At 35.9% G+C, this 18,622-nt stretch overlaps 1 protein-coding gene across 8 annotated transcripts in view; it reads right to left on the bottom strand.

Moving 5' to 3' along the window:
* The window catches only part of LOC123873794 (NAD kinase-like), a 40,888-nt gene that overhangs the window by 11,992 nt on the left and 10,274 nt on the right, over positions 1–18,622 (bottom strand). Inside the window, exon 1 of one of the 8 annotated variants that reach the window (XM_045918850.1) lies at positions 5,396–5,544. The exons of 5 other annotated variants lie outside the window; for them this stretch is intronic. In XM_045918850.1, the coding sequence (XP_045774806.1) occupies positions 5,396–5,412 (17 nt within the window). In that variant the 5' untranslated portion in view covers positions 5,413–5,544. 2 more of the 8 variants (XM_045918851.1, XM_045918846.1) reach the window with 2 other exon arrangements.

Genomic DNA, 18,622 nt, shown 5'->3' with positions numbered 1-18,622 from the left:
CTCCAGGATAAGTCCAATTTGCGTTGCCCAAGGGAGCACTGAGGATTGCCACCAAGGGGGGTTCAATCTAGTGTAAAAATCCCACATGTCTCCCTATCTGTCCATCTCGGTTATCTTAAATTTCCTTCCGTTAGCAAAAAAATTACTCTATTCATAAGCAATTCGCAGAACGTAAGGACCACATAATATATTATGTACCTAGATCGTAGAGGCAGTAGAGATCGTCTGAAGGAAAGCATGTTTTGAAAATAAAATCTAGGTAATCTATCAACCAGGCGTCAAATAGAAGAAGCTTTTCAATTCGCGACGTATAAACTTCTTAAGCCCGCTCTTCACTCGCGCCGCGATAGACCGCGAATGCCGCGAAACAAAAATGTGTGGATGGTGTGGCGGCTTCGTATTCTCATTCAAGACGTTTCCCATCCTTATGTGGGTTGACGGTTTCGTTGTCCACGACAAAAAGACTGACACGGATATCCACGCTAATGTTTCAAGAGGTTTCGGGGTTTTCGCGGGGCGAGTGAAGAGCGGGCATTATACTGTACAAAATACATATCATACATGATGGTGCTTTTTTATTGTTACTAAACGAGTTTTTTAGTTTAAAAATATGTACATATATACTAGATTGCTTTGCTTACGCTTACGTCACGATGACGGTTATGTTGTTTAAGTAAGTTTCTTTTCTTGACTCGCGTATTATTATATAGGAAACAGAGGCCGTTTCCTTTACATTGCATTAACTGCAAAAGCAATTCAGCGTAAATAGGAACGGGTTTAAATAATTAAAATTATTATAATCATAATATGGTAATAACTGCAGCTTTAAAGCTTCTCTGGAAAACACATCGCATGTTCCGATGATGTAGCAATATGTAAATAGTAAACGTTAGGTTTGTACCTGAATGCATTAGCCATACATTCATTAGAATCATTAGCCTTTGACGGAACCTCTTTGCATTTTTATCGCTGGGGTCATTTGCTACGACAGTAAAGTTTTATTTACTTGTATACAAGTACCTAAGCTAAAGATTATATTTATTTTTTATGCTGATTCAAAGCGTCCCATCACGCGTACAAGAACTAAATTGACACTTTGTGGCAAATGGTCTCCGTGTTGATACTATCAGAGTTAACTAGAGTGAGAGAGCTCTCGGTTTGATCGGATTGTTTTGCTGTCGGATTGGATAAGTCAAATATTAGGTTCAGATTCAGCGGTGGAATTTACAAAAAATATCATCTCTCAGTTTAGATGGTCAATTCATTATTCAATCTATAATGTGTGTTTGAAGGTTTGTTTTTTGCAGAACCGACTTCCGAAGATTTTGGACTAATGTCAACACCTTGACACCTTTCGAATCAACAAGCTCAAGTAAACAATCGCAACGCCTTGACCGTGTCAGAATCACTGATCCGACAAAAACCACGCGAGACTAATCGGATTAAATTACAATTTGATAACTGACCAGTTGTCATAGGAGCTAGGTAGCTACTTAGCTATTAAACATTCCAGTCAACCGTTAGAAGATTAAATGGCACAGACGAAGGTTATATGGTTTTAGGGTCTACGGGACCCTCAAAAGGAAAAAGGAACTTTTATAGGGTCACGAAGGTTATATGGTTTTAGGGTTCCGTACCTCAAAAGGAAATAGGAACTTTTATAGGACCACTTCGTTGTCTATCTGTCGTTCTGTCATGTACGGTCAAGAAAACCTATAGGGTACTTCCCGTTGATCTAGAATCACGAAATTTTGCAGGTTATAGCAAAATCTTACCAGTACTTAGTAGATAAACTTACTGAATTAGAGTGTTATTTAAAATCAACGGTAAACAAGTTTTCAACAACTGATAACAATATGATAGTAATTATATAGATATTAATATGAATATTCATTTTAATTAATAGTATAGAAATCACTTCACGCTGCTTGTCATAACTGCATAAGCATACATAGTACCACTCATGTTTGTTGTATTACTATGCTAAGCTATTACACTGAACGTGATCAATTTACTCTCATCCGTTGAGGAGTTCCATTATCTACCTTCGAAGATATTCATCAGATCGTCACCGAATTGAACCATTAATTAAAACTAATATGATTAAAATATTATTACCATGACTGGTTTTGTAAGTTACTTTTGCCTGTCAGTACCTACTTTTTTCGTAAATTACTTTTTGCATATCTTAACACACGATAAAGAAGACCTAATTATACCTAAAGGCTTAAATAAGGGTTCAATGATTCAGAAATTTTTTAACTGTTTGATCTCATATATGGATGGAGTATTTTATTTTTTATGAGATGGCTTTAGCCACAAACCTTCTATCGAAATATTCCTCTCTCGCATGGTCCAATGCGGTTTTACCGGATTCATCAGAAAACTGCCTTCTCAACATATTTCGAGAAAACCTTGAAGTATCTTGACACAAAATGTTTACTAAACAAAATACACTATCGCACGATTTGCATATTATAACATTTTTATAACAACATCACCAATTTTAAATCACTTACACGAAGGTTGCACTAGCCGGAAGAAGAATATAATGCAAATAATAAATAAAACTTAAAAAACTCGCACTTACACGTGTTTTATCAATGTTAAGTTATAACATCAGTCATCTTAATAAATAAACAATAATAGAAGCTAGTAGGTAAACGAGTTTCGCGGGATATTAGTCGTATCGGAAGCCACGAGCGACTGGTCGGCCGGGCTGCGCGTACGCATCAAAACCTCTACGCTCATTGAAACTTAAGTGACATTCGTGACCTTGAGGTTTTCCTTCACAAAGATTCAGCTTTACCTACGTACCGATTCAAAATTTTAAATTACAATGTACCTAAGCCTAGATATTAACTAGACACGAAAAATACTTGGCTTGTCAAGTTGTAAAGTCATTGTAGCTGTATTCCTTTCCGTTCGAACGATCTTTGAATGCTGTTGAATAGTGGATATTGACCGATAAAGATGCACATAAATTAGTATTATGTGTAAATGAGGGTGGTGCCCTCTGCGTATCGAATGCATACAATTGAAAGTAATTACTTTTTAATCAACATAATATTGCACCACTACGAGAAATAAAATTGAGGAGGTAGGCAGGCAATTCTACTTGAATTATTCAAAACTTATTAAGAAAACTCATGTAGGTCCATTAATTGAACTGTAATTAGGTAGTTTTAAACTTGTTTTTTTTTTTTTAAAAAAACAACCACGAAAACCATCACCTTGACGATTTATAAAATTGTAAAATAAAAATTCAAAGTTAGCAAAAGATTAAATTAATGAGTTTGTCATCTTAATAATATCCGAGGACACCTTGAGTTAAATAATATACTTGTGTGAATTGCAGTGACGCTAAAATAACGATATAATGGCATATTCTGCAAAAAGATGACCTTATGCCCAACATAATAATCACGTACTGTACAAGATAGATAAATTCCAGGTATAAAGTATCACAAGTTCATTTTGAAGCTCCATTTTTGGCACAAAGTTCCACCAACGCAGTAGATTCTTCTGACAATTCAAAAGCACTTTGTAAAAGTTTATTTGAATAAAAATCTTTCTACTTCTAATTGTATTACTTCTTCAAAATATTCATTAAGTATGATACTAGCTGATGCCCGCGACTTCGTTCAAAAAATTCAAAAAAAAATTTAGGTCCTTAAAAATCCCATGGGCATACGTACTTGATAAAAAATAGCCTATGTCACTTTCGGTCTTTATTCTCATGCTAAAAATCACTTTGATCCGTCGTTGCTCTCGTTGTGGCGTGATTGAAGGACAAACCAACAAACAATTAGCACACTCGTATTTACAATAGTTTTATGGGTATTCGATCATCTAGGCGAGAGGTTTATCTTTGAGAGGTATTTTAAAAAGGCGCCGTGTGCCCAAAGAAAGTCACACCCAAAACGAATAAGGAAAAAGTCGAAAGTGATTACGTCACTTGGAATGGCTAATTTAAGTAGGTACAGCAGCCTCAAACAAGGCTGGCCATTATACTAGATCGATGGTGTAAGGTGTCAACGAGGCAACATTGACCGACATACATACACATTGCGACATGGGGAACCTAATCATGTTTTTAATCCATACTAATATTATAAATGCGAAAGGATGTCTGTCTGTGTAATATGTGTCTATCTGCTAGCTTTTCACAACCTATTCTTTGAACCGAATATGATTATGGATTAGGCTCAAAGGATTTTTTATCCCGGAAAATCATTGAGTTCCCACGGGATTTTCAAAAACCTATATCCACGGGAACGAAGTCGCGGGCATCAGCTATTATTCTATAAAACCGATAAGCCGGAAAACTTATGGCTATGATCACGACTCTGATGTTCCACCAAAAGTGGTGAATCTTCGCCTATGAATAGCTCGGCGATAGACAGCATCTAGAACTGCTAGTTAGTACTTGGTACTTAGCTGGAGCCATCGAAAAATACAGTAGATTGAAGGAAGTAAGAATATTTTTTTATGTCTGACGTAACAAGTTAGGAAACCTTGAAACCGAATGAATTTGAACATAGTTTTAGGATATGGTCTAGTAACTAATTTTTCTTTACTTGCAGTAGGTACAATGTACATACACGTAACAATTAAAGTACCGACTTGTAACAATTTAGCTAATAAACCCTCTAAGCCACTTGGAGTTCGTGAGCTCTTAGTAATTTACTTGCGTCATTTCCATGTAAGCGTAAATCTTTTTTTATTGGTTGTGTATTTTATTATAGCTTTGTATTAAAGTTTTTATATGACTATTTACTTAATTATTCTCTGTATATAAATAATGAGTATTATTTATTTGGTTAACTTCTATAGAACTTTCAAACAAAAGAATGGAATATTTTCTCTGTATATAAATAATGAGTATTATTAATTTGGTTTACTTCTATAGAACTTTCAAACAAAAGAATGGAATATTACTAACTTCTCAAGTCTCATAGATGCTCCAGAAGTTCTAAGTAGGTACCTATAATAATTAATTGCTTGTTTTTGTGGTATTCTTGATTAGTACAAAAAGTGCATTAATCAACTTGTAGCTTGGTTGAACAAGACTTGTAGGTGTTACTTAGTTATAATCTTAATATTTAATTCCATTGAAATGTGTATGTACAAAATATTTTTATTTAAATAATATTTTTGCAGTTTTTTGCTGCACAGTAGAGGTTTGCGTCATGTTTTAATTATTACAAGATTAATTAGGGCCGGTAAACAATGCTGTTTTATCTTTTCAATACCTACATAGACCGTAAATAAACTCATAGTCCTGCCATGTGTCTATGATAAATTATAAAATAATACTTTATTAAGTACTTAATAACAAAGCTAAGCCAATAGTCAAATAAAGGTAAGTATTAACTATTATGTTACAACTTACACTCTTGCTGATGTCATTATAGCTTTCTGTTAACAACACAAGACAATCATTTTAATTTTAACACACACCTAGCAGATTCCTTTTGAACGCATCACATATTAATACATAATATTCACACTACTTTCTACGTATATAAAGTTTTCTAACACAGTTGTATACTGAAACGGAACGCTTGGTTTTTCGACGTCACCAGGGCTCTCTCCGTCATTTACTCCATACAATCGTAGTTCCAATTTCATTTGAATATTAAGCAACCAAAGTCTATGAAATGCAGACATATTCTAGAAACTAATATCTGTGCCTGTGGTGTTTTAGATTTTTCTAAAAATATGTAGTTTTAAAATTACAGGGGCTCAAAGATTTGTGTGTGAATTTTTAAGACCGCGTAACTTTGAAACCGAATATTTTAACAGAAATCTGGAAAACCACAGGCATATAGATATTAGTTTCTAGAATACGTCCGCAAAATTTCATGGGCTTTGGTTGCTTAGTATTCAAATGAAATTGGAATTACGTTTGTAGTGAGCGAGTGACGGAGAGACCCCTCTTAACGGCATGTTAAATGTTATCACAATAATGACAATTGACATGTCATACCTATTATTTATGTGATAGTAGTTTATCAAATCATCGCTCTAGTTGGTAACGATAGCATAGGTACTATTGCTGGATAATAAAACTGGGTTATATTATAATGTTATTTGAATAATATATTAATTAAAGTTTGAATGCTGAACAAATTCAACAAACACCTATTTTTTAAGCTTTTTAAGCAATCTCAGTTTAAAGCGGTCGAACTGAAACTGATGCATCATGATTTAATGCCTCGATACACAGTGGAGAAGGAGATAAGATATGATCAAAGTGTTTTAAAGGTATTTTCGAAACCTAAACCAATACGGAAGAATTGGCGGGCAAAATGTAGATAAACATACCTACACATTACACAACAAGTGTAAATTAAAAATTTATAACACCCCCCAACAAGTGAAGGTTACAGTAACTAGAAAAAAGCTGATAACTTTCAAACGGCTGAACCGATTTTCTTGGATGATAGCTAAGAACACTCTCGATCAAGCCACCTTTCAAACAAAAAAAAACTAAATTAAAATCGGTTCATTTGTTTAGGCGCTACGATGCCCCAGACAGATACACAGATACACACGTCAAACTTATAACACCCCTCTTTTTGGGTCGGGGTTTAAAAATAATCACACAGAATTAAATGTAATAATGATGTATCTCAGTCTATATACGAATACTAGCTGATGCCAGACTTCGTCCCCGTGGATATAGATTTTAAAAATCCCGTGGTAACGCATTTATTTTCCGGGATAAAAAGTAGCCTATGTGTTAATCCGGGGAATAATCTATTTCCATTCTAAATTCAGCCAAATCTGTCCAGCAGTTTTTGCGTGAAGGAGTAACAAATATACACACGTACACACATACAAACAGTCTTTCGCCTTTATAATATTAGTGTGATAGTAGGATAAACAAAGTAGTCTTCACAAAACAACATACTAATTAAAGCATCATGTGCTGATTGATGATTTGCATTATTGGACTTTATTCACGTCAGCTGCATAAAATATTATCGCTTGAAATGTGAATGAACCATCGATGGAATGAACAGACAACCTTTCACGTGAACGAAGAGACACTGATAACAAAGGTCAAAAAGCAAACTTTAACATCTTGAGCACACTTGACAATTGTGACTTGTTACATAATATCAAGATGCATAGGTAGGTACATGCACCAATTTGTCTCGAAAGCACTAAAGAAAGTGAACTGGCGTTGAAAGTTGAAACGACTAGGCGTATATTTTGATGTCACGTGAGCCCTATCTTAATATTTGTCATTTTCAGGATTACTTCACTCTAGTTCACTCTACCTTGCCTACCTACATTTGATCCCTTACCAGTGTATTATTGTTTACTATAAATTATTTATTATTATAGCAACGTGATAATTATAATTTTCTTGATTCTTTCAGCTTTAAATATCATTAATATTATTAATATGAGTAACCTAAAAGAAAACCTTTTTTATGCCCTTTACAATTACAATAATTTTTTTGTAAAGGTGCAGCTAAATAATATACAAGTGTAAATTAAAAATTTATAACACCCCCGACGATCCAAAGTATTTGAGTTTTCCAAAACATCATTTTCAAATAAATAATTATGTATTTAGGCAACGTCCATCTTGACAGCTTGACATTTGTCAATTGACATAATATTAAGAACCTAACGGTTATCTAACCTTCTTTTCTACAAGAAAACTAGAAAAGAGCTGATAACTCTTAAACGGCTGAACCAATTTTTTTGGATTATAGCTAAGAACACTCTCGATCAAGCCACCTTTCAAACAAAAAAAACTAAATTAAAATCGGTTCATTCGTTTAGGCGCTACGATGCCACAGACAGATACACAGATACATAGAAACACAGAAACACAGATACACAGATACACAGACACAAAGATACACAGATACACACGTCAAACTTATAACACCCCTCTTTTTGGGTCGGGGGTTAAAAACTATGAATTTTGCAATCTTTATTTATATACTGTACCTATGGAGAATGTGAATGTATGTGAATTTGGCCTTGCACACCCTAAATGGATGGACCGGTTCCGACCAACGAGGAATTTTCATCTTGCGTTACATTCCAATGTACTAATTACTTATTATTAATCCACAACGCGAGTGTTTTTTTTTGTAATCGTGATAATACCCATGAGCATCTACATACCACGTGGAGTAAGACGCTTTATATTCGTAGCTTTCGCTCCTGGCCATACACGATCTCTGTCAAGACTCAAGCTTGCAACGGACTTGAAGTGGAGTGCAGTAAACTTGACGGAGTTTGGCTATCAGTGTGCACACCATGCACACCACAGGGCCTGTGAGGGTTAGACCTTCGTTATTTTATAAAAGCTGAATGTTTTTCTGTGCGTTGTCAACAAGTAGAAATGATCAGCGACTCAAAGTCTGCATCATCGTGGCTTTGGCAAATAACAGGTACCAAAGGTAATCTTTACACTTTCATCAAAGTATAAAGTGTAATTTTTTTATATTTTCTTCGGAATAGTATTAGAAATCACGCCATGCATTGTCCAGACACTTAGTATCGTGGCAAAGCCTTGCCAGGCACCCTAAAACTTAAACATGTTAAAGATGCGGATATATACTTTCAACTTTTATAAAAGTACGAAGGTCTGGCTCTCACAGGCTCTTAGCCCTAATTCGCACGAGCGTTAAAAAAGCGTTGCGTTAAAACCCGACGTTGCGCTGAAAATACAAAGTGCGCGTTAAAAAAGCGTTGACGTGTGAACGGATACTTGGCAATGCATTTGTCCTATTTGAACGCTTTTTAACGGAGGTTAAAAAAGCTCTCGTGCGAATGAGGCCTTAGTCCACGGCTATTTCTTCATCGAAGGTGGTAGCAGTTATATATTATGTAGGTTACCATGACAACACAGTGACAAACAAATTAGTTTATGTGAGTACCTAATGACTGAAAGTGAAGTAGATAGTATGTAGCTCAAGGATAGGTCAAATGCTAAAATATACAATTAGGTAAGGTGGATATATTTTATGCAAAATGTGTTTATTTTGCACGTAAATTAGATATCTTTCCTCGTGCTTAAAACTAGGTAGGTACTATGTTGTCAACTTAAATCTGGGTTGGAATAATAAATAAGAAGTAGATCATGGTTTTACATAGGAAAAAGGCTAGGCTGAAGGAAAATGAATGGTTAATTCCTATGAACTATGAAATGTACTTTGACTAAGTACCCTGTACCTACTTATATTATTTAAACAGTAAATAAATCTAACAATAGTTTTACTTTTGTTTTTTTTACTTAGTTTTATTTGAAAAAAAAATGCACCTAGTAAAAGTATGAGATTTCGTCGATTTAAGCCCGTTCTACACTAGCACTGCGAAAGCTCGTGAACGCCGCTAACAATCGTGTAAATGGTATCCTGCCTTCGCAAGTCGCAACGTTACGCCGTCCGGTGTTGCATTTATTCATGACAAAACAGACGTTGAATGGGGAGCCTAATTTGATACCCACATTATTTTTAGGATTCCGTAGCTCAAAAGGAAAAAGGAACCCTTTTAGGATCGCTTTGTTGTCTGTCTGTCTGTCTGAGACGTGTCTATCAAGAAAACTTAAAGGGTATACTTCCCGTTGACCTAGAATCATGAAATGTGACAGTTAGATAGGTAGGTCTTATAGTACAATTAAAGGAAAAAATCCGTGATTTGTGGTTATATCACAAAAAAAATTAAAATGTGTCCACGAAAAAAAAATTACTAATTCGCATAAAGTGTTAGGTAGGTATACTTTGTGTGATGATACGGAACCCTTCGTGTGCGAGTTCGACTCGCATTTGACCGGTTTGTTTTTAATTCCATCACAAGTTAGCCCCAGACTGCAATCTCACCTACAACTGATGTTGCTGCCTAAGATGAAAGCGGGCTAACTTGGAACCCCCTATCAGTTTATACGCAACATCGTGCCGGAACGTTAAATCGCTTGGCGGCACGGCTTTTGCCGATAGGGTGCTAACTAGGCACGGCCAAAGCCTCCCACAAGACCAGACCAGTGACAATTTAGAAATTATAAATAACTAAATGTCCCTACCGGGAATCGAACCCCGGGCCTACCGCTTATATTAACAGGACTCTCTCCGTCACTTACTCCATACAATCGTAGTTCCCATTTCATTTGAATATTAAGCAACCAAAGTCCATGAAATTTTGCAGACATAGTCTAGAAACTAATATCTGTGTCTGTGGTGTTTTAGATTTTTCTAATAATATGTAGTTTTAAAATTACAGGGGCTCAAAGATTTGTATTTTTCTTTAAAAAAAGGCCCAACTTTGTGCTCGTTTTTCTAGACAATGGAGCAATTTAATGAAATTTGGAAAAACCACAGACCTAGAAAATTTAATGAATATTATGTAGTAAAAAAATTATCGTTATATATTTTATATTGTTATAATTGTGTGGGAACTACGAAAACCAGAAATTACACCCAGAAATCTTGAAAATTTCGTGCTGTCTCGATTTGTGCAAGCGGGGTGGTGAAGTGCGGGGGACGACACGTGAAACTGACAGAAACTGACAGTCTAAACACACGGGCCACATTTAGACTGCACCCAACTCCAAACTTGTCGATAGGTCTAACTAAATACACTGGTACATTTCAACTTGCGTTAGACGTATGCGTTACCTACTCAGACGTTGCCTGTAGATAAAAATATGTCTCATGTTTGCTGGCAATAGTGCATGCATCAAACCCTGCAAGTTGCAACTCTCTTGCAACCTATTCCTCACGCAATACGCACAGCTTTAATGTTATAATTTTTGACAATGTATACTATATGTAATGCCATATCACAGGTCACTCTCTGATTTATTGCTAACAATTTACTTCCAAATGCAAAGAAATCTAAGTGTGTTGAATTCACACTGCCCAATACCAGGACCTTAAATGACATAAGTTCATTGATAAATAATCATATGTTGAAAATATAGGAGAACCCCGTGTTTCTCGGTATAATGTTAGATGCAAAGCTTCTATGGAACACCCACATATCAACACTTGATGGTAAACTCAGCTCTGCTGCTTACACTGTTAGAAAAATTCGACAGGTACTGACGTGGAAACTGCAAAAATTGTATATTTTGCCTATTTTCACTGTATTATGTCTTACGGACTCTTGCTATGAGATAAAGCGGTAGATATTGAAAAAAAAATGTATTACAGAAAAGGAAATGTATTACAGGCCATACAATAAAAATATAAGGAAATAAGTACCTTATCTATTATCTTATAGTAGCTTTTAAATATATTTACAACTAGCTAATGCCCACAGCTTCGCTCGCGTGGATTTAGGTTTTTAAAAATCCCGATCCTTTCATTTCCCAGAACAAAAGTTGCCTCTCCGTAATAGCCCGTCCCCGGGATGCAACTTCTTTCTGTATCACGTAAGAATATTTAAACGGATGATCCTTTTCAAATCCCGAGGGATCACCAGGATTTAGGAATGCAATTTCTTACAGCATCCTATACCTTCAATATCAATTAATAATCGACACTTTTTAAATCCCATTAGCTTTAGTAGTCAGGTCCCCTGCAACATCAGGATTGAGGAGTTGGAATCCAAATTTTTTATTGAACAATGTCGCAAACTTTCTTTATCGATTAAAAAAACTACCCAAAATTACGCAGTTAGGTTACCTGCCAAATTTCATGGTTTTGAGTCAACGGGTACCCTAGAGGTTTTCTTGACACACACGACAGACAGACAGATAGACAACAAAGTGATCCTATAAGAGTTCCGTTTTTCATTTTGAGGTACGCAACCCTAGAAAACGTAGGAACGGCATTCCGAACCAGTGGTAAATTTGTCTGACCATCCAAAAACACTTTGAAGTTTACCTAAAAGTTTACAGGAATAAAAATTTATCATTGTATTCCATTCCATTTCATTCTATTCGATTCTGTTCAAAGATAAATAGATAATAAAAATATTTGTCACCGAAACAATAATTTACGATACATCAACCAATATCAATTTTACTGATGACAATCTGACTATTACCAAAGTGAACGACTACTATAATATCTATTATATACGACTAACATAATATGTATTATAAATTGTGTGCCGTTTGCATTCTCACTAGGTTCTCATTAAGTTTGTTTTATTTGGTTAAACTTTCTGGCATTTATATTGTTATGACGTTTAATTGGCAAACAGTCTGTTTATTGGCTCAAACTCAAAAATTCAGCCAATCACAACAAAGAAAATATTGTAATAATGATTGATGCAGCTTTCTGTAATTGAAAACAAAATATTTGACATTAACTTGAATGTGACAGTGTTTTCCGAATAGGGTTGCCAGAGGCCCCGTATTTTACTGGTTACCCCGTATTTCGGGATACAGAAACCTGGCTGGCGAAATCAAACACTGACGTTATGTCCAGTAGAAAGAATATTTTCCTTTTGCGGCAATGCGTAGCCGAAACCCACTCGATATTGATCATGGTCGTAGCCAAGGCGGCGGGGCTTGGTTTGAGGATGTAAGCCTTTTTTTATACAAGTTAGCCCGTGACTTTAATCTTTTCTAGTGGTAAGTGATGATGCAGTCTAATTTCTTGGCCGTTAGGGCCATAGTAACCATATAACTAGTCATGACCGAAGCCTCCCATCAGACCAGAAATTTAGAAATGGCGACTGCGCCTGGGAATCCGTCAAAAACCTAAGCCTAAAATAATACTTACACTATTTCTTGCATTTGCTTACCAATTTTTTTTGGAAATATATCAAACATTTCGCGCTCACTTCACTCGCGCTTTGAATTTGTATTACTTGGTGTAAACTCCGCAATTTCGTTTGCATGAATTTAGATTTTAAAAAATTCCGTGGGGGATTTTCCGGGCTAAAAAGCCGCCTAAAAAAAAAATGTCTGGGATGCAAGTTACCTCTGAATAGTAAGTACCAAAATTTTGGTAAAGAAGATGGGCCGTGAAAGGGTAGATAGGCAAATAGATATACTGTCGTATTCGTAATATTAGTATGGATAGGAAGCTTTAAAAATATAATCTTGCTATGGCTAAACTCGTTTCCCTTTCACTTTAATTTTTTCTGTATTGAACCAAAAACACTTACGCTCACTGCGCTCGCGCTTTTTTATTGTTGTATTTTATCTCACTGACAAATTGAAAGGCGAAATTCCACTAACCAGGTAATTAGCCCATAAAGTTGAGCGAATGTTTTTTTCCTCATGACAGGATTCAGTTCCGGCCCTGATAAAACCTCTCCCGCAATCGATTCCTGGCTACGGCCATAGTATTGATACTGTGAAGGTGGAATTACAAATTAAATGTAATTTTAAGTTAAAATGAAAAGATTGTATGCATGAAATGTATAACATTTTGCTTTACAAAACTTAAGAGTTTTTAAAAGCTATTTAAATAAATAAATCTTTTATTTAAAACCACATTGCAAACACAGTTCACCAATCAAGACACGGCAACATACGGAGAAAAAATACAAAACTTACAAATAAACTAAAATATCTAAATAGGCTTTCCATGCATTTCAGAGAGAACCACCGCCTATTTCTTTAAATACTTCAAATTTTCAAATTTCTTCAAATCTAAACCCCGTATTTTTGATGGTGGTAGCCTGTAAATCAAAAAGAGGCAGGTGGCAACCCTACTACTTCCTAGACAGAATTTAAAAATTGTTTTCATTACTCGGTATGCCTACTGCCATAGTGTGACAGAAAGTGTGACGGTAGTTGTGACCTCTGATTGGCCGACTCTCTTTCACTATTTGCTAAAATTGATGATTGCAACAACAATTTTTTCTTTTTTGTAATCGAAAACAGAACACGGACGTCAAACAGGTTGACTAATTGCAATCATTTCTGACCGGCTAACATTGTTCCGCTAGTGGCTCAAACTCACTGTCGCAGCAAGAACATGGTAAATTCAGCCAATCACAGCAATTTCAATTGGTTATCACAAATGTACCGATCTAGGAACCGAGAATGCACGAACCAGGGCAGATAGAGATGAGAACAATAATATCATACGTAGGAAATCGACGGGGGATCGTTGACAACGATAGCCTTAAGACCACAGCGTTCACCACTGCCGAAGCAGGTTGTCAAATCTTTTATCAAGTTACTCGATGTACCTACCTACTTCGCCAAGTTCACGGATTTCTCGGCGTGATTCGCGGTGAGTGAAGAGCGGGCATAAGAGGGCAATTTAATTAAAGTACCTTCTCGGCACAACCGGATTTATTCTTCGCGGATATCCGATTTCACTGAGCCAATTTTCATAAACCACACCATTTTAAGAAAGACCGGCTACTTTCACATAATATCCTAATCAAATAGGTGCCCAAGTCTAAACAAGCAATCGGACAAAAAGATAAGATTCGGTTAAGTGCGAGTCGGACTCGCACACAAAGGGTTCCGTACCTTCGCACAAAATATAACACTTTGTACAGTCCGCTGACAGACAGATGCATGGCTAGCGGAGGCCTAGGGTCCCGTTGGCACCTTTCGGGTACAGAGCCATAACAAGTGATTTTAGCTACCCTTAATCTAATCCTTAACTTAACCTCTTCCTTTAACTCCCCTAATCTAAAACCCGACAACGTCTAATATTTTACGTAAACACATGGGGCATGGACTTTGATTTCCAATTCCTAATTAATATGAACGCTCTATCGCAGGAATCAATTGCTATTTAATTAAATACTTTAACCAAATTACACAGGTATTTATACTATTTGTGTATGTACTTCCATCATTAAATGATTACGAATTACGATAAATCATCAAAGGACTTCCTTACAATAACTTTAATGGTCCCTAAATGGAACCATCACTGAGCATGAATAGGCGTTACTGTCAGAAACAAAAGTGTTAAACTTTTTATACATATTTTGCAAATCATTATTGGAATAATAAATGTTTGCAATACAAGACATTAATGGACAAGTTTTGTGGTTATTTTTGTTGCTATCATTGCAATCCATTGCTGGCCCACTACGGAGAAGTGCGAACTGCACAGACATCACTTTAGTCCAATGCAGATTGGCAGATTTCATACACCTTTCAGAGCATTAAACTTGACTAGAGTGTCAGTCAGTACTCAGTAAGTATTTTTGTACGACGAAATAATGAATACCGAATTTTTGATAGCCTCACCTGTATCTGTGTTGGCACACACAGGTGAAAACATCAACAAAATACTTCAAATAGCGTTTTACTTCCCATTAGCAATACCGCAAAATAAATATTAGCACTTATGCCATTAGAGCTATGCTTTTAGTGGAATACCTAGGATACCATTGTTTTCACAAATAAATTAATTTGAATTTGATAGTCGATTGAGAAACAAGACACATTAACGCTGTGAGCTGTCAAAACACCTAATAAATCCGCGAAAATATCATTACTTCAGTCTTCGAATGTACTTGGGCTAATTTTGCATTCAGAGAAGCAGGACGTATATCAATAAGACCATAGCTACGTAGCTATTGAAAACCCAACGTGTTAGACATATTATGTGTTCGATTTGTTTTCCTGTAAACAGGTTTGTCTTTTGTCTTGTATGCAACAATTGATCTTCTCAAAGCATAAAGGAAGCATGACCATCTTCAATTCGATTGTTCATGTATTATACGTGTATTTGTTTTATGCCCACGACTTCGTCTGAGTCTCTGAGAGAGAGAGTGAGAGAGTCGTTGAAGTGTGATTGAAGGACAAACACATTAACCAAGGACAATATATGGGTAGTGTAGCGTCGCTGGACTGACGATCTTATGAAGGTAGCGGGAAGTGGGTGAATGAGGAAGGCGGAGGATCGTGTGTGGTGGCGCGCTCTTGGAAAGACTTTATGTTCAGCAGTGGACGCCAATAGGCTGATTGATTGATTGATTCATAATAGTTTTTGATTTATCTTGCAAAATGTCGAAAAAACCCTCGATGCACAAGTCTGACTCGCACTTGGCCGGGTTTTTTCTAGAGTTACGGAGCTCTAAAAATTATGACGCCTTCATTAATTAAAATTTGATGGGGTTGCTAAACGTATTATCGCCCATTCTCCGCTCTGGTGGATATCCAACTGGGCCTAAAAGAGGAGCATGTATACTTCGCTAATCGATTTAATGAAATTCATCGTAATTCGCGTCACTTACCATGTTAAGTGACACCGATTACGTGCATGGATTAGTAGAGTGATGTTGAATAACTACTGTAGGTAAGTACCTACTAGGCATGTAACGCAACATTTCATGTTGAAATGTAGGCCTACACTAACTCCTTCATATGGCTTGTCGATAACCTTGATCGAATTCAGGCAAGCGATAAACGTATCATATAAATGACATTGTACCTAAAAATAATCGGTCAAGTGTGATTCGGATGCGCAGACGAAGGCAGGTTCCATACCATCGTACAAGAAACTTTTTAATGTATTTTAAATGTCATATATTTTAATTTTTTTACTATTTATGGTTATAGCGGCAATAGAAATACACATTCTGTGAAAATTTCAGTTCTCTACATAATTATTACGGTTTACGAGATATAGCCCGCTGACAGATAGAGGGATGGACGGACGGACGAACAGCGGAGGCTTAGTAATAGGCTCCCGTTGGCACCCTTCGGCCACGAACCCTAAAAACCTATGTGGTAAACCTATGGTGATGTACCTAACCTAACGAACAAAAATCATAACCCTTCCTTTTGGCTTTGCCACAGTCGGGTAAAACGTAAATATCAGTCAAATAAAACACAAACTTGTATTTTTCAAGACTTGAAAAAGTAAACGCTTCATCAAGTAGTATTTGAATTAAATCTGCTTTACCTTTACTATAAAACAAGCACCCGCCCCGGCTTCGCACGGGTAGCTTATTACAATTTTCTCTAATGTTTTGAAAATAAAATATAACCTATGACACTCAGGAATAATGTAGCTTTCTACTGGTGACTGGTGCTGGTATTTTCAAATTGGGACAGTATTTCCAGAGATTACTTCCTACAAACAAACTTACAATCTTTACCTCTTTATAATATTAGCATAGACTGTAGATACAGATTGTCAGAAAAATATCCCAAGAAAAAAAAAAGTAAAATAACGAAGTAGAAATTTATTGAAGTAAATGAAACTAAAATGATTATTAGTTGCTTAGGTAGAGCATCTAGAGAAAGGCGTTAAAATGCACGAAATTAATTAGTTAAATGGTTCGTTTAGAAATATCATATAAAATACTTTTTCTTCATTAGGTAATTAAATTTAGACGAAACTAGCTGACGCCCGCGACTTCGTCCGCGTGGATTTAGGTTTTTGAAATCCCGTGGGAACTCTTTGGTTTTCCGGGATAAAAAGTAGCCTATGTGCTAATCCAGGATATTATCTATCTCCATTCCGAATTTCAGCCAAATCCGTCTAGTAGTTTTTGCGTGAAGGATTAACAAACATACACACACACACACTAACATACAAACTTTCGCCTTTATAATATTAGTGTGATGCAACTTAATTACTAACTCAGAAAATTAAACTTATTTATGCAGATTATGGTTGAAACAATATCCCTTCTCTACCTCTACCTAGGTAGGTATATCACTTGACAACAACTTCGTGAAACTGGAACGGAATAATCAGGTAGTGGATAGGAGTTCGTAATACTTTCTTTAAAAAGACATCCGTTCATGACATGGCCATATTATATACGATCGCAACAAATTGATCTGGATTTCTTGGAACAGACTCAGATGCTATAAACACTATATCTATATCTATACATATAATAAAATTGTAGAAAAGTGGTGTCTGTACAATGGAAATATATAAAAAAAAAGTAGCAGGGGTTGTTATTATATCGATGCCGAACCCGAAATTGTAATTAATATTTTTTTTGTCTGTTTGTCTGTTTGTCTGTTTGTCGGTTTGTCTGTTTGTCTGTTTGTCTGTGTGTTTGTGCACGCTAATATCAGAAACGGCTTATTCGATTTAGATACGGTTTTCACTAATATATTGTAGTAAGCTTCACTTAACATTCAGTGTTTATTTCATGTCAATCGGTTCATAAATAAAAAAGTTATGTCAATTTAAAGAATCACGGCGAACATTTTTAACGTACAGAGTACGTACTACACGCCTCGCGCCTGAGCGTCCGTGGCTATATAAAGCGCGGTCACTATTCCTCGCGAACGAAGTCGCGGGCACAGCTAGTACCCAAATATGTTACAAAGACCGTAAGCACAAACAAACTGCAAGCTAAAAGACTTAACATGAGTATTCTTCGAGAGATTGGTCTCAGACTCATTTATAGATTAGATTGCAATACCTAAGTTTAGAATCGAATAACCGCAAAGTGACGTTCTTATAAAGCTGTGATTAGGGTCAACAACCGGCTAAGTATTACCTGACACTGAAATCCAATTATATTTGCCCCAGTAAATAGTCCTAGTTACAGGCATCAGGTTTCACAGAACCCGTTTCATTTTTGGCTGTGTAATTTAACCAGAAATAATCTGAAGATCTAAATACAGTAATCAGAATAAGATGTAGATTTTAGGAAAAACACCAAAATGTTAAGTCATTATTGGGCAATATTAAACTAAGATAAATAAAATAGTTAATTCTAGAAGTGTCAATTTAATGTT

Source organism: Maniola jurtina, chromosome 17 (assembly GCF_905333055.1).
Source record: "Maniola jurtina chromosome 17, ilManJurt1.1, whole genome shotgun sequence".
Lineage (NCBI taxonomy): Eukaryota > Metazoa > Arthropoda > Insecta > Lepidoptera > Nymphalidae > Maniola > Maniola jurtina.
This window is presented reverse-complemented; position numbering and strand designations above follow the sequence as displayed.